The sequence below is a fragment of the Rhinolophus sinicus genome, linkage group LG05 (assembly GCF_036562045.2).
Source record: "Rhinolophus sinicus isolate RSC01 linkage group LG05, ASM3656204v1, whole genome shotgun sequence".
NCBI classification, from domain to species: domain Eukaryota; kingdom Metazoa; phylum Chordata; class Mammalia; order Chiroptera; family Rhinolophidae; genus Rhinolophus; species Rhinolophus sinicus.
Window position 1 is genome coordinate 71407332 of NC_133755.1, and position 17606 is coordinate 71424937.

Below are 17606 nucleotides of genomic sequence, written 5' to 3' on the forward strand. Positions count from 1 at the left end.
AACTTATATTTCAGGCTCTGTCCAGAGGTCCCTGCCTATCTTTCTGCTTGTCTCTTGGCTTTCTTTTGGGATTTCTTAATGGGATTATTGATATTACCTTCACTTCTGTAGAATAATACAGCCTGAGAGCAGGAAGGGAGCTTAGAATTAATTTATTCTGTCACTTTAAGGCTGAAGAGACGGAAGTTGAGGATGGACAAGTGACGTCTTGTTGAGCCATCTGGGACCAGAGCACAGGCCGCTCTCACCTCCTAGCCGGTGCTTACCCCTGTGTGTCTGCAGCCAGTGCCCAAGTGCCTGGCCTGTGTGCCAGTCACTTGTTTCAAACTCTAAAGCCATATACACTTGATAACATATGAGTTGTAATTTTTACTCTCTCCTTTAAAACACTTACTGGGCACTTGCTCTGTGCCATCATTATGTTAAATTGAAGTTAAGGAAAAAGGCAACAAAGATAAGGAAGACATGACCCTTCTCTCTAATAAGCTTCCATTCTAGTGAAGGAATCAGAGGGAACAGAGGAGAGCATTTCTAAAAACTGGAAAAACGCTTGACAATAAAGTAACATCTTATTTTAAATATGCATCAACAAGTCATGCTCTGAAGCCACCTTCCACACCACCCTTCTCTCTCTGTGGGCCTCTGAGAACCAAGCCCAGCAGACTGAGGAGCCGGACCCTTTCTAGTCAGTGCCTGGTTTTCCAAAGATGGGGGCAGATAGAAAGGAGCCTGTGAGGAAAATGCCTAGCCCTGCCCCTGCCAATCACCCTGGGAGGACAGGTGCCAAGTTTGACTTTTAAAAAGCTGGATCTAATGGAATATTACTTCGAGTGTTAACTGCACTCTCCCTGTTGTAAATGTTCCTTGTGGTCTATCTGAGCATTATGGCATGGCTACACTTCAGGCCTGAGGAAGAGGTAGACTGCCGGATCCCAGCAGAGAGGAGAGGACAAAGCCCTCTTTGGGAGGGACTGTGTCTGGGGCTGAAGCTCTTGTTACCAACACCTTGAAATGTAACAGCCCCTGGTGGCTTCAAATTGCTGCTGCTTTTGAGCAGCTCACATCATGTGACTCTTCTGCTTGGAAGTCTTGGGCAATATCTAATTTTCAAGCTGCATGCGCGTGCATGTGTGTGTGTGTGTGTGTGTGTGTGCGTGTGTGTATGTGTGCGTGTTGGGTGGGAAGGTGGGGGTCAGAGGTGGTAGGGCAGAGATATGCTTCATTCTGCTTTTTATTGATTTCATTTTTTTAATATATTGGGAAACCCCAATAATTTTTTAAAATTATGGTAAAATACACATAACAAAATTTGCCATCTTAACCTTTTCAAGCATACTGTTCAGTAGTGTTAAGTACTTTCCGATAGTTTTACAACCAATCTCCAGAACTCTTTTCATCCTGCAGATGACACTCTACCTGTTAAACACTAGCTCCTACCTTTTCCCTCTCTGCAGACCTGACAACCAGTTCTCCTTCTGTCTCTATGACTCTGTCTACTCTAGATACTTCATTTAAGTGGAATCAAACAGTGTTTGTCTTTTTTGTGACTGGCTTATTTACGTTACAATATGTCCTCAAGGTTCATTCACATTGTAGCGTGTGTCAGAATTTCCTTCCTTTTAAAAACAATGATATTTCATTGTGTGCATATACCACATTTTACTTGTCTGTTCATCCATTCATGAACATTTGGGTTACTTCTACTTTTAAAGTGGCTCCAGAGCAGCCAAAATGAAGAGGGAGTCACAAGATAGAGAGGTAAGAGGAAGAAAGAAGAAGGAGAGAAAGAAGAAAGCCTGTGATGACACTGCCCTGAGCATGTTTGCTTCCCCAGGACCCCTACACACTTGGGCTTTCCTCCTCCTACATGAGCCCTCCTGGCAGGTTTGGCCCAACTCCCACTTCAAACTTTCTGCCAGAGAATCCCTGTAGCAGAGAGAAACTCTGTGGGCTTGGGGCTTTATATAAAGCATTTCACCAGGGTTTCCTTTTACAAATTTAAGTTATGCATCTCTTCCTTCTCTCTCTCTGTCTCTCTGTCTCTCTGTCTCTCTGTCTCTCTGTCTCTCTCTCTCTCCAGAAATGCTCCAGAAAAGCTGCTCCAGTTGTGTCCTTCCCCCGGCACACGGCCACAATTGCTTAGCCTCTGGGTCCATGAACACACCTCAGGCTACAGACTCCCTTCTCAAGCCCACGCTGAGGGAAAAGGGGGCGGATGGAATCATTTTTGGCTTTTACCATCTGCACAAGGAGCTTGAGGTCTGGAGGAGAGATAGACAGATAACAATAACAATAGCTTACCATTTTAGTTGTTGCTCTTTCTAGGAATTGGTCTTTTGTCACATTCCTCTCACCCTGCTCGTAGCATCCTATGCTAACTTCTACCCAACATACTCACTGCTTGTCATTGTATAGTGTGCATTTGTCTCTTTCATTGGATCATAAATTTATTAAAGGCAAGTGGAGGTATGAAGTCTTCTGTGCAGCACAGGACTTATAGTATAAATGTTTGCTGAACTGAAGGGGTCATTCCTAGATTTCACCTATATGCAGTTCACACACACAATCACACACACACACAACCACACACGCTGGAAAGTCTTTTCAAAGTCTTTCCAGCCCTGTTCTCATTAGGTCACAGGTGCAATCAATGCCTTTAATGTCAAACTGCTCTGTAGGTGAGAGTTGGTGAGAGGGTGAAGGGGGCCTGGGAGGGAGAGAAACTGCAGGGCACAAGCTCGCACAGCATTCAGCACTATCCATCTACTCCAGAACCCTCCGAGGTAGTTGGTACACTTGACCCACACCCATCAGTCTATTTCAGGAATCACCTACTCTCTTCAGTGGTACTCCTTACCTCTGAGGGATTATCTTTTCTGAAATAAAATCACCACACAGCCTAGTCTGCACCCATCATCCATCTGCTTATGGCTGGAAAGACCATAAAGCCTGTTTGTTACCTCTTTAGACACAGGGTGCCTTGTTTCAAAAAGAACCATCTTGGTTTCTATGATATGTCATGCTGGGCTATTGGTTTTCATCCTTTTTAAAAATTGTACAGCTGCTGGCATTCACTTGAGAGAAGCTCTATCCTATTTTTAATACTGACTTACTGATTAGACACCCTGCCAAGAACACCTCATTGAAAATCATTTTAGGCTTTTTTTCTTTTCCTCTCTCTCTTTAATCTCTCAAATTGTCAGCGGTAAGACAATGGTGCAGGGACAGAATGTGAAACAAGTTCAAAAGTTATGCTTGAGTGGACCAGGGAGCACGTGGGGTTATGGGGTAAGGGACTTAGCCTGAAGAGGTGGCCAATAATAACCTAATATTTAAATAGTATCTACTCTGCGCCAGGCACTGTTTTAAGCTTTTTACATGTATTAACTCATTTAATCCCCACAACAACTCTTTGAGGTAGGCACAAATTCCATGGACATTTTGCAGCTGAGGAAACTATAACACAGACAGGGTAACTTGCTAAAGATCACAGAGTGAGAGGTGGCATCAAGATTTAAACCCTAGTTGTCCTTGTGAAGACCAGACACAAACAAACAGGGAATGAGTGTGATCACAGTAAAGCAAGCAGACAGCAGCCTGTGTGTGGGATCAGAGCCCCACAGACAGTTCAGAGCAGGGGCCAGTACAGGCACTGGATTGCAAAGCTAGTGGTTAACTAGACAGATAGCAATGGGGGTCAGAGGAGCCAGAGAGGCTGGGCCGGTAGGACCATAAGGGTAAACAAAATGCCTCAAGGATACTCTAACACAATAGTACCGGCTACAGGTGTCTTCTGAGCATCAGATCAGGAACTTTTCTATCTCAAAGTATTTGTAGAAATCTATCAGTCTTCTGTCAACAATTACTCCAAGTTTAGACTTTAACACTAGAGTTGTATGGACTACACTTTTATACTTCTAGTTATTTGTGTTTCCAATTTTCCATTACATTGACCTACACAATGCTGAAACTTAGGGGAGTAGGCTTTCCTCCTATCCTGTTCTGCAAAATATTTCCAGCAGCTTCTAGGAATGGCCTCTTTTGCCTTCTGTTTTCTTTTTTAGCTTTGTTTTTTTTAGGTGTTAAGAGAAAAAATTTTAAGTTGAATACTATCTGAAAAAGGCTCTTCTACTGAACAGAAGTAGTTGGATCCAAATGCATTTTTTTGGGCCAATTTTCAGGCACTCCCTTGATTGCACTGATCTTTTATAGGGGTGGAGTAAGGATGGGCAGGGGTGTGACTTGCTCAGTTTTCCACCTTCTGTGTGTTCTATAGTAACAGTGACCAGAGGGAGGGTTTAAAGAGAAATTAAGGCAGATTCTTTCTTACTTGGTGATTTACTTTTGACCAATAATCTTAGATAATATGTAGAAAGTAGAGGAAAGGAAGAAAAGAGGAAGAAACAAATAGTGATAGAAATAAGGGGGAAGAATAATGGGGGGGGGGAGAGAGAGAGAGAGACAGAGAGAGACAGAGAGACAGAGAGACAGAGAGAGACAGAGAGGGAGAGAGAAGGGGACATGAAAGAAAGGAGAGAGAAAAGAGACAGGTGAGAAAGGAGAGTGAAAAAAGAATGAACAAACAAGAGAAAAAAGTAAAAGGAGGAAACAAGAAAACAAGAGAGAGGGAAAAGACAGAGAGAAAAGAGAATGGAAGAGAAAGAAAGAGGGGATAGCAAACAAGATCCCCTTCAGTAGGTGAGTGGATAAATAAACTGGTTTATCCAGACAATGGACCATTATTCAGCACTGAAAAGAAATGAGTCATCAAACCATGAAAAGACATGGAGGAACCTTACATGCATATCACTAAGTGAAAGAAGCGAGTCTGAAAAGGCTACATACTGTATGATTCCAACTATATGATATTCTGGAAGAAGTTAAATTATGGGGACAGTAAAAAAATCAAAGTGTGGCGACAGGGAGAAGAGATGAATAGTTAGAGCAGAGAGGATTTTTAGAGCAGCATATCATACTCTGTATGATACAATGATAGATTTATGTCATTATGTCCCTCTCCAGGGAGACGGGGGATAGTGATAGTGGGTGTGTCTGTGCATGCATGGGAGCAGGGAGTACACGGGAACAAGGAAACAAGAGAGAGGGAAAAGACAGAGAAAGGAGAGAACAAAAGAGAAAGAAAGAGGAGGCACCATGTACCTTCCTCTCACTTTTGTTGCAAACCTAACACTGCTCTAAAAAAAAAAAAGTGAAGTCTTTTTAAAAATTAATTTTCCTATTATATTTGACATACAATATTATATTGGTCTCAGGTGTGCAACATAGTGATTAGACATTTATATAACTTACAAAATGATCCTCCTGATAAGTCTAATACCCATTTGACACTGTACATAGTTATTACACTATTATTAGTCATAATATTCCTTATGCTGTACTTTATATCACCATGACTATTTTGTAACTACCAATTTGTACTTCTTAATCCCTTTTCACCCAGCCCCCCAACACCCCTCCCATCTGGTGACCATCAGAATCTTTTCTGTATCTATGAGTCCGTTTCTGTTTTGTTTGTTCATTTATTTTATTTTGTGGATTCCACATATAAGTGGTGTTACGTGGTATTAATCTTTATCTGTCTGACTTAAGAAAGAAAGGAAGGACACAGGGCAGCTCTTACCAGAGAGTTGGGGTGGCCGAGACCACTCAATGAAAGGATGGCGGTGTTGAATGATGGCTCGCTGACATTTCTCCACATCCCCATTCTGTTCAATCATGTCAACAATTTCCTGAATCCATGTTGTCCCTGAGGCCCATATAGAAAGAAGGAGGAGCAGAAACCTGTTATACAATATGTCCCAAGTGTCCTGGGCAAATGAAGGGGACATGGAGACTGATGGTGTTTGGTTCAACCTCGCCTCAGGTCATGATCCTGCTAGCCAGGGCAGGTAGACATTGGTGTGGGAGAAACCCACTGGATCTCTATGGGGAGAGGAGCAGCAGAGGCAAAGCCACATATGCTCTCACCCAACAGCAGTCGAGGCAGAGCAGAGCAGTCTGGCTCCTCTAGAGCCATTATGCTTGATCCTGGGTATACCCAGGGATGCTAGGCATCCTGATAACGAGCATCATTGTGGAACAATAAGAAGGAGCAGTTTTCCTTGAATAAGTGCATACATCCTACCAGGGGCAATTCTACCTGATGTGAGAAGCGCATGCTGACTCAGCAGGCCAAGGTCTTGCTCTCCCTGGGTCCTACAGTCACCTGCTTTAGGGTAGGTACAGATGAGGAGATCATCTGGCTTGGCCTCAAAGTTTTGGATCTGGCTCCAGTTGTCTACTGTTGTAGCCTGCAGGGGGATTCCTGCCACCTCTCTCAGTTGTGGTCTCCTCGACTCTGCAGTCAGGGCCATACTGTCTTGAGACGGAGGAGTCCTTATAAGTGGAGAATAGAGGAGGCTTTAAAAATTGTGGTAAAATACACATAACATAAAACTTACCATTTTAATCATTTCACATGTACAGTTTAGTATCATTAAGTATGTTCACATTGTTGTGCGATTATTACCAATGCTCATCACCAGACAACTCTACCCATTAAACAATAACTCCCCATTTCCCCTCCATCCAGGCCCTGGTAACCACCATTCTACTTTCTGTCTCCATTCATTTGACTACTCTAGTTTACCTCATATAAGTGGACTCATATAGCATTTGTTCTTTTGTGACTGGCTTACTTCACTTAGCACAATATGGTCAAGGTATCTATGCTGTAGCATGGGTCAGAATTTCATTCCTTTGTGAGGCTGCACAATATCCTGTTGCAGGGATATACCACATTTTGTTTATCCATTCATCCATGCACAGACACTTGGGTTGCTTCCAACTTTTGGTTTTGTGAATAATGCTGCTGTGAACATGAGTGTACAAATATCTCTTCGAAACCCTGCTTTCAATTCTTCCAGGTATATACTCAGAATTGGAATGACAAGATCGTTTGGTAATTCTATGTTTAAGTTTTTAAGAAATTGCCATACTATTTTCCACAGCAGCTGCATAATTTTTCATTCTCACCATCAAAGTACAAGGGTTCCAGTCTCACCAACACTTGTAATTTTGTTTTGTTTTTTTAATTTTTATAATAACAATCCTAACGGATGTGAGGCAATAGCTCATGTTATTTTGATTTTCACTTCCCTAATGATTAGTGATGCGAGCATCTTTTCATGTGCTTGTCATTTGTGTATTTCCTTTGGAGAAATGTCTATTTAAATTCTTTTTCCATTTTTGAATCTGGTTATTTGTTTTATTATTCTTTTGAAAGAAACTTTTTAAATGCACAAATTGAGGAAGCCAGATGGAATGGGCCACTATTACTCCAGAATAATTGGCTACTGGGATTCCAGAAGACATTTACTGTTATTGCTAATATGGATAATAGTTAAAAGCTAACATTTATTAAACACTTCAGTTTGCATGAGCTGGCTGAGTGCCTTATATACATTAACTCATTTTGACTCTTGAATAAAACGAGTATTAGAACTTCAGAGCTGAAAGGGTTCTGACAAAAAATGTAACAGTAAATGATTATTGGAAATTGAATAAAAGAATCTTGCCTGGCCTTTCAATGGAATGGGTGAGAGAACTGGGTGCCTACCTTAGCGAGGCCTGTTTTCATGGTAATTTCTACTCTTAGACTGAGTTATCCTTTAGGATGGAGACTATGTTTTCAAAAAATGGAAGATAAACTATTTCTGAAAAAAGTTTAAGTATAAGAAGTAGCTATAGTTATAGTGTGTTAAAGAAGTTAGAGTTTGGATGATACTCCTGAGATTATAATGTGATCAACTTCAGGAGGGAGGAGGGAAGAAAACTAACATTTCATACAGGTCTTCTCTGTTGGATCTTTTATAAACTTTTCTTTTTTCTTTTAATTCATATTACAATTTTATTAGGAGGAAAGAATTATTACCATTATAAAGGTGAGGAAGCTGAGTCACATGATCAATAATTTGCCCAGGACTGCAGCCAACATCTGTCTACAGATCCCACATTTTTTCTTTAAAAATTACCTTTCGTTTTCATTATGAGTGTAACTATATATACAGAATCACATTTGGAATAAGCCCAAATGTACAAGGAAAAATATCTATCACAGGAATTCTTATTTTGATATATTTCTCTCTCTCTTATATATTGTGATAGGCAGAATAACCCCCCCCCAAAAAAAAAAAAAAAAAGATGTCCATGTCTTAATTCCCCAATGTTTTACCATGCATGGCAAAGGGACTTTGCAGATAAAATTAAGGTTATGACCTTAAGGCCATGAGATTGGCCTATATTATCTGGGTGGGTCTAATGTAACCACAAGAACACTTAGAAGTGGACGGGGGAGGTGGGAGAGCCAGTTAGACCAATGCAGGAGCAGAAGAGGCAGAGAGATTCATGAGGAGCTTGAGAAGGACACAGCCAACTACTGCTGGCTTGAAGACGAAGGGGACAGGAGATAGGCAGGACCTCTAGAAGCTGGGAAGGAAACAGGAGCTCAGTCCTACAGCCAAATGGAACTGAACTCTGCCAACATCCAATATGAGCATGAAAGCTGTTCTCCAGAGCTTCCAGAAAGAAACAGAGCCCTGCCAGCACCTGGTTTTACCCAGAGATATCTGTTTTGGACTTCTGACTTACTGAAGTGTGACATAATAAATTTGTATTTTCTTTTTTTGTTGCCAAATGCACTTTATTTCTTTTACATTCAGTATTATTTTATATTCATTTCAGGTGCACAGCATAGTGGTTAGACATTTATATAATTTAAGAAGTAATCCCCCTGACCAGCCTAGTACTCACCTGCCACTATATATAGTTATTACTATATTATTGACTATATTCCTTGTGCTTTACTTTACGTCCCCATGACTATTTTGTAACTACCAATTTGTACTATTTAATCCCTTCATCTTTTTCACCCTGCCTCTAACCCCCTCTCATCTCTCACCTTAACAAATCTAATACCCATCTGACACCATACACAATTATTACAATATTATTGACTATATTCCTTATGCTATACTTTACATTCCCATAACTACTGTGTAACAACCAATTTGTACTTCTTAATCCCTCCCCCTTTTCACCCATCCCCAACCCTCCTCCCATCTGGCAACCATCAAAATGTTCTCTGTATCTATGAGTATCTATGAGTTTGTTAATTTCGTTCTTAGATTCCACAGACAAGTGAAATCACGTTGCATCTGTCTTTGTCTGTCTTACTCAGCATAATACCTGCTCGGTACATCCATGGTGCCACAGATGGCAAGAACCCATTCCCTTCCATGGCCAAGCAATATTCCATTATATATATGTACCACCTCATCTTTATCCATTCTTCCATTGACGGACACCCAAGCTGACTCCACATCTTGGCCATTGTAAACAGTGCTGCAGTGAACATATAGATGCACAGGTCTCCTTGAAGTAGCATGGGTTTCTTCAGATAAATACCCAGAAATGGGATTACTGGGTCCTTCATTGTCTCTTCTTATAGCCTGTTTTAAAGTCTATTTTGTCTAGTATAAGTATTGCTATCCCAGCTTTCCTTTTTTTTTCCATTTACATTTTCATGAAATCTCTTTTTCCATCCGTTTATTTTCTGACTGTGTTTCTTTCAATCTGAAGTGAATCTCTTGTAGGCAGCATATGTAAGGTTTTTATTTTCTTATCCATTCAGCCCTTCCTATGTCTTTTGATTGAAGCATTTAATCCATTTACATTGAAAGTGATTGTTGATAGATATGTAGCTATTGCCATTTTATTATTCATATATTTGATGTTTTTTTTTTTTTCCATCTTAAAGAAGTCCCTCCAAGATTCCTTGTCTTACTGGTTTGGTGGTGATGAACATCTTTAGTTTTTTTTTTTTCTTGTCTGGGAAGATCTTTATCTGTCCTTTGATTTTAAATAATAGCTTTGCTGGTTAGAGTAGTCTTGATTGTAGGTCCTAGCTTCTCATCACATTGAATATTTTCTGGCCTGCAAAGTTTCTGTTGATAAATCAGCTGACAGTCCAATAGGAGATCCCTTATAAGTTACTAGTATCCTTTCTCTTGTTGCTTTTAGGATTCTCTTTTTGTCTTAAACTCTTGCCATTTTAATTATAATGTGTCTCTGTGTGGGACGGTTTGGGTTCATCCTGTTTAGGACTCTCTGTGCTTCCTAGACTTGTATGTCTATTTCCTTCACCAGGTTAGGAAAGTTTTCAGTCATTGCTTCTTCAAATAGACTCTCAATCCCTTGATTCACTCTTCTCCTGGTACCACTGTGATGTGAATATTGTTACACTTGATGTTCTCCCAGAGGTCTCTTAAACTACCCTCATTTTTTTGGATTATTTTTCTTTTTGCTGTTCTGATTGGACATTTTCTGTTACCTTGTCTTCTGAAATGCTGACTCAATTCTCTACCTCATCTAGCCTGCTGGCGATTCCTTCTAGTGCATTCTTCATTTCATTTATTATATTCTTCACATCTGATTGATTCTTTTTATGGTTTCTATGTCCTTTTTTTGCTTGCAATCTCTTTGTTGAGGATCTCACTAAGTTCCTTGAGCATCCGTATAACCATTGTTTTGAATTCTGTATCTGGTAGATTGTTTACCTCTATTTCCTTTAGTTATTTTTCTGGAGTTTTCTCCTGTTCATTCATTTGGGATGCATTTCTTTGTTTTCTCATTTTGACTGTCTTTCTGTGTGTTTGTTTCTATGTATAAGGTAGATCTGCTATCTCTCCCAGTCTTGGCTGGGTGGCCTCATGTAGTAGGTGTCCTGGGGGTCCCAGTGGCACAGTCTCCCTGGTCCCCTGAGCCGGGTGCTCCAGGAGTGTCCCTTGTGTGGGTTGTGTGTGCTCTCCTGTGACAGTTGATCCTTGATTGCTATTGGCACATCAGTGAGTGGAAGTAACTCTCAGGCTGACTGGCTGTGGGGTTTGGCCACACCCATTACTTATGGGCTGTTGTGGGAGAGGTTTACCCCACTGAGTGGGATTCGTCCCACTGGGCTCTGGTGCCTGTTGAGACCACTCTTTGTGTGTGCCACTTGTGGGGCTAATTGGGCAGTGCTCGGCTGTGGTCTGAAGCCAACTTCCAAGTATGTTTATTCTGGAGACTCTTGGGAGGGGTTCTGGTGCAGGTCCGGTCAGGCACTGCCTGTGACTGGCTGGGGGCTACCTGGTAGGAGCTATAAAACAATCAGCAGTTGTTCACTACCTAGAGACCCTTCACCAGGAAAATGCTGACTGTCCTCTAGTCCTCCTACTGAAGCCACACTCCTCAGTCTTCCCCCTCCATATGTCCCCAAAGCCCCCCAAATCACCGCCCCTCCACTGCAGTCCAAGATGAGTGCCTGTGAGCCAGTGAGTCTGTGCACAGGCTGTCTAAGAGGACGTCTGGGTTTCCCACAGCCTTCTGTCCCACCCAAATGGTTGGAATCCCCACTGCTTTCCATGGTCAGATGTTGTGGGGGCTTCTCTTCCCAGCACCAGTCCACTGGGCTGTGGAACCTGGTGTTGGGTGCTGGGGTCCCTCTCTCCTCTGGGAGGAACCTCTATGGCTGAGGTATTCCTCCTGATTCTCAGCTGCCACAGGGAGGTTTGGGGCCCATTCCAGGTCACTGCCCCTCCTACTAATCTCAACATGGCTTCTTCTTTATTTTTTTAGTTATAGGACTTCTGTTCAGCTAGACTTCAGATGGTCCTCCAGGTTGATTGTTCTATAACTTATTTGTAATTTTAATGTGTTCACAGAAGGACTCAGGCACATTGTTTATCTACTCCACCATCTTGAAAAGCTCCCAATTTGTATTGTTTTAAGCTGCCAAATTTGTGGAAAAACAGAGCACTAGATATTACGATGGACTGAATTGTGTCTCCCCAAAAGAGACAGCCTTTAAAGAGATGATTGTGTTAAAATGAGGCCGTTAAGGTGGACTCTAATCCAAGCTGACTTGTGTCCTTATAAGAAGAGGAAATTTGGACAAAGAGACACCAGGGATGCTCACCCACAGAGGAAAGGCCATGTGAGGACATAGCAAGAAGATCATCTGCAAGCCAAGAAGAGAGGCCTCAGGAGAAACCAAACCTGGGAACACCTTGGTTTTCAAATCCCAGTCTCCAGAATTGTGAGAGAATTAATTTCTGTTGTTTGAGCTATTTAGTCTGTGGTATTTTGTTATGGAAGTCCTAGCAAGCTAATATTGATACATTTGACAGAGTTCAGAAACCAACTGTTTATTTTGAAAACTGGCAAATAAAAGAAAATAAATAAATCATTTGTCTTGACTTTCTTATACAAATTATACTGCTACATGACCAATAGTAGACGAAAAGAGGTTTCTCTTTATAGAATTATTCAAATAAATGAACAATAAGTTATAGAATTATAATGTCCTTCTGTAGCCCTTAATTATTAAAGAACCTAGGCATTCAGCATTCCTAACACCATGACAAGAAAGACAAACAGACATTCTGTACTTCTTGATGAAGAACACATTTACCTATGAAGTGGTCCTGCCCAAAACATTGAAACTGAGTGTGATTAAGGAACCCGAATCTGATGAAATTTCAAAACCCAAGTACCAATTTACAGAAAACACAGATAAAAGAGGAACATGGTATACCTCACCACACTGAGGCAATTAACAAAATCTAGATCTTGTGAAAGTCTACAGGACAAGAGTACACTTTCTTCAAATAAATTGCAAGGAATTAAAAAAAAAAGAACTTATAGACTTACAAAACAAAACAAAACAAAAAAAAGAAAAGGGCATCTTAAAAAACCTCAGGCAAATGTAAACTATTATATTCAGGGATGGTCACTTAGGTGATAAAATTATAAAAATTATAATTAGGTGATTTCTTCAAATGTTAGGATAGTGGTTACTCCTAAAGGAGAAAATGTTTGGGTGAGGGGAGCACATGGAGGCTTCTGGGGAGGTTGGCAAGGTTTTGTCTCCTTACCTGGGTTCTGGTTACAGGGCTGCTTGCCTTGTAATAATGGATTAAGCTGTACATTTGTTTTGTTTGTTTTCTATATTTGTGCTATATGTAGCAACTTTTTAAAAAGTGAATAAAGAATATGAAATCTAGAGGATAGGGTAGGAAGGGGCTGAAACATTCCCAGAAGCACAAGAGAGAAAGTATGCTCCTGTTGGATAGCGTTTCCCCAGAGCTTAGAGTTTTTGTTTTTTTGTTTTGGTTTGTTTGTTGTTTTTTTGGGGTGGGGAGGATGTGCAGAAATGGGGATGGAGCAACACGTAGGAAGGTGTTTTAAGTGTCCTTAAGGAGTATAACTTTTATCTGAAGGGCAATAGGACTCCACCAAGGCATTTTGCAGGTGATGAAGGGTTGGAGTAGAGCTCAACCAGAGAGAGGAAGGTTGGTTGGGAGATGAAGGGTAGCAGAATATGCCAGCTCCAAATATGCTGATTATTTTTGAGAAACAGCAGACACAAGAGAATCTCTAAAATCAGAGTACTAGTTATCCTTCTGCTGAGGCCATTTACACTTATAACGGAAATCTGTGTTTGTCCCGTGTTGTCAGCACCTGGGTGGACCTGGCTGCACGTGTGTGTGAATTCAGGGCATATGCAAGAGCACATGACATCCTGCTGGGCAGCCACATTCAGGCGTCCTTAGACAAAAAGGGGCCACTAGAACCTGATGCTTCTGAGCACCAGGGGGGTTAAATAACTTGCCAGCTGTACTGCTCTGTGTTGGAGGCCTACCCAGGCCTGATTAAACCTGGGTGAAGGGAAGACCAGCTGGGGAAAGACAGTCAAGACTACAAGGCAGTGAGGTAGGAACAGAGGGTCTGCCCATTCCCTCAGGAGGAACTCCAATCCCTATCACCGACCCCTACCCCAGGCCTTTCACCGCTGGGCCACATCAGTGCATGGTCTCCACCCTTGGAGACGGGGGCACTGTGACACTGTGATTTATAATAAGAAATAACGTTTTGGTTTCTGTCCATGGTTCCTAGTTCACAGCGCTCCAAATCCTTGTCATTTCTTAAGTGATCAGATCTTTTGTTATAATATTTGAAATTTGCCCTCAGTTCCTGAAATAGCTTCAGACTGTTTAAGGTGAAATTGATATCTTTTGTTGTTCATAAAAAAAAAAAAATTCTTTCAGTCACTTCTGAGTTTGTGCTATTGAGGTTGTGTTTGGAAAACCCCTCAATAACCACAGGATGGTGACTTGTTGCGGAGGGAAACTGTCTTGTGATTAGAGGGTTGAAATTTTCAGTCCCCCCCACCCACACCTCCAGGGAGGTGAGGAGGGCTGAAGTTGAATCAATCACAATGGCCGATGACTTAATCAATCATGGAGCCTCTAGACAAATCTCAAGTCTGGGGTTTAGTGAACACATGGAGGTGCTGGGAGGGTGGTGTACCTGGAGAGGGCATGGATGTCCTATGTCCCTTCTCACATACCTTGCCCTATGCCTCCCTCCCATCTGGCTGCTCTTGAGTTATAATAAACTGGTAATCTAGTAAGTAAAATGTTTCCCTGAGTTCTGTGAGCCACTCTAGCAAATTAATCGAACCTGAGGAGGGGATTGTGGAAACCTCCAACCTATAGGAGGATGGTCAGAAGCATAGGTGATACTTGGGCTTGTCATTGGCATCTGAAGGGAGGGGACAGTCTTGTAGGACTGAACCCTTTACCTTTGGAATCTGATGTTATCTCCAGGTAGTGTCAGAATTGAGTTAAATTGTAGGACACTCAGCTAGTGTCCACACAATCTGAGAATTTCTTGGTATGGGAACTGTCATGCAGGGTGACAGGCTGGGTCCCTTCTGGGGTCTCTAGTCCTGCTCCCCACATAAGAACGCAGGACATGGTGAGGCCAAAAAGGAACACCCACAGAGCCATAGATAGGGGAGTCATACCACTATACTCTTGCTGGCGGCTGGGTTGGAGACACAGGAAGCAGGAGCCACACTGCTCGCAACCCTCACTGCGCCGCTTGCAGGCTCAGCCACCATCTTCTTGCTAGGCCCCCATTTTCTGCTAGCGTAGCCACAGCAGTTATATTAGTGGCCAACGGCTACAGCTGACAGCCAACTAGTCACAGCTGATGGCCATCCAATCACAGTTGATGGCCATTTACTACCTGAGCCAGCACCTTTCCACGTGAGGCCGAGAGCCTGGAAACTGCACTCCTGGCTCTGTCCCCACAGGAACCCTGCCTCTCTGTCATATCTGGTCACAGAAGTATTCTGTGATTAGTGAGTATAGTAGCATAAAGGGGAAACACAGGAAGAGTTTTTCCTTTACAGGTACAAAGGCATAAAGATTGCCACTTGAGCATCTCGCTAGAAGTTTTCATCCTTTCAAATCAGATCAGATCATGTATGTCTTCTTTGTGAATCTGCTCCTGATTCCATGACTATTTCTAGTCATTCTTTCCTGTAAGTGAAAAAGCGGCCACATACTAAACCTGGTAAGCTCAGGGGAGGCCAGCATGGCCAGCATGGCAGGCCCTATGAAGTTAGAGACCTAAAGTAACTACACAGATGATGAAAAATTCCTAACTAAAAGCAGGTCACGGGGGATAGTCATGTCCTAGGCCTGTAGCTTTCTTCACAAAAGTTAATCTTTACCTTAAATGAGCCTGTTTATTATCTTTTTTGCATCTAAGACAACATATCTTTGGAATGTCAGAGTAATCCCTTTTTCCAGACCCTCTGGGCACAACCCACTATGCTAGAGGAGGAGACCACAGACCCCTCATTGTTATCCTGTCCCCCAAATACCATCTCTATGTTTTGTACATGTTAATTGTTAACTAGCCTGTGCCCTCCTGTGGGGACAGAGTCCCAGAGAGCAGTTTCCAGGCTCTCGGCCTCATATGGAAAGGTGCTGGCTCGGGTAGTAGATGGCCATTGGCTGTGACTAGTTGGCCATCAAGTGTTACTGGTTAGCCATTAGCCACTAATATAACTGCTGTGGCTATGCTAGGGGGTTGGTTGGTTTGTTGGTTGGTTGGCTAGCTGGCTGGCTGGCTGGCTGGCTGGCAAGCAGAGAAGTGGACTGTAGATTGCAGCTAGCAAGTGGGGGGTTGATTGACAGAGAAGCAGACGGCGGATTGCCGATCGTGTATCCTGCTTCCTGCCTCCAGCCCAGCTGCCAGCGAGCATGTACTGCTGTGAAACCCTATCCATGGCTCTGTTGGTGTTCATTTTTGGCCTCACTATATCCTGCATTCTTGTGCGGGGAGCGGGAATTGAGTCCTTGCATGACACTTCTCATGTAAAAGAAGTTTGTATCTCTCCATTTTACTCTTTATCCAATCCCAGAGATTTCCCCACTTTGTTTTCTCCCACCCCCTTAATCTACCACCAATAGATTTCATGTAACCCCCTTATGTATCCTCCTTTGATTCGAAGTATAAAATAAGCTGTAAAACTGCCATATTTCTCAATTCACTGATATTTTGCTTCCTGGAAATTGTTGTCAGTTTGGTTCAAATAAAATCATAAACATTCTCTACAGGTTTGCATGTGTATTATGTGGACATTCCCATGGCATCCTATAATATTTTGTGTGTAAATTTCATAGTTCTTATTCCACTGTCTTACAACTATTTATCTGTATATCTATATATCTAGCCCCCTGAGCATGGGAAGTGTTTGTTCCAGGCAATGGCTGGTATGAAAGGAGGGCCCTTCTCAGGAGAATGACTCACAGGTGAAGAAGGAGAGCTGCCCCTGTGACAGGGGACAGGGGAGAGAGGGTATTTGGGGATGAGGTCACAGTAGGAAAAAAAGATGGTATTATGGGAGAGGGAGCTTTTGGAGATTTTTGCCTTAGGGACCTGAATTTCTAGGTCTAATATTGTTAAGCTGGTGTTTGTTGGTTACAAATATCTTTGTTTTATAGGTTCCTTAAAATATTTTCTGGCTGGAGTTAATCAATCCTATCTATACAACAGCATCTACATTACTATAGCAAATATTTAAAAAAGCAAACTAATGAGTTAAGTAAAGGATTTCCTTTAAGCCATGTTCTTACCTTCAAATTCCAGCTGAAAATCAGCAGCTGAAATGCCCAACTAAGGGTCAGTGAGGACAGAAAATATGTTCCAAGGAGGCAGGGCAGTTCCCTGGGTGTGGCACTGGCTCAAATTACCACTGTGTCAGAGGCACATGGGGACCTTCAGTAGGTAAAGGCCCTCTGGGGGGCTCTTAGGGTCAATGTGGTAAGAGTGAGACATTGCTGCTTCCAGAACTTAACTCTTTGACCTGGCCTGAGAAGGCGGAACTGTAAACGATCATTCAAATGTGCCCCTGACCACTCTGTCAATCTCAGCTCCCCTGAGTTTACTCAAACTCCTAGAGCACACTCTTCCTTCCTCTGGGTTCACTGCCCAGCTGGTAACTGAGCTCTGTAGCAGAGTCTATCACACATGGGTGATGGCTCCTGTCCCCAATTGTTGTAAGATGAAAAACAGCAATGTCAATAAAAAACACCTTGCCTAGTAAAATGCCGGTTCTTCTTGCCTGTCTTCTCAAACTGTGTTCAACCAAACTTAAATGTAGGGAGGACAGAACAAAAGTCTGCAACCTAAGTGTGTGTTTATTTATACCT

General features: G+C 42.2%; 1 protein-coding gene across 2 annotated transcripts in view; it reads right to left on the reverse strand.

Annotated features, from left to right (window-relative positions):
• Positions 1–17606, reverse strand: part of SULT1C2 (sulfotransferase family 1C member 2) — a 40326-nt gene that overhangs the window by 11699 nt on the left and 11021 nt on the right. The window contains exons 2-3 of one of the 2 annotated variants that reach the window (XM_074332480.1): positions 6227–6396; positions 5642–5767 (exon numbers count right to left, since the gene is read on the reverse strand). In XM_074332480.1, the coding sequence (XP_074188581.1) occupies positions 5642–5767; positions 6227–6374 (274 nt within the window). In that variant the 5' untranslated portion in view covers positions 6375–6396. Of the gene's footprint in view, positions 1–5641; positions 5768–6160; positions 6397–17606 lie in introns of both variants that reach the window. The other variant, XM_019751683.2, reaches the window with a different exon arrangement.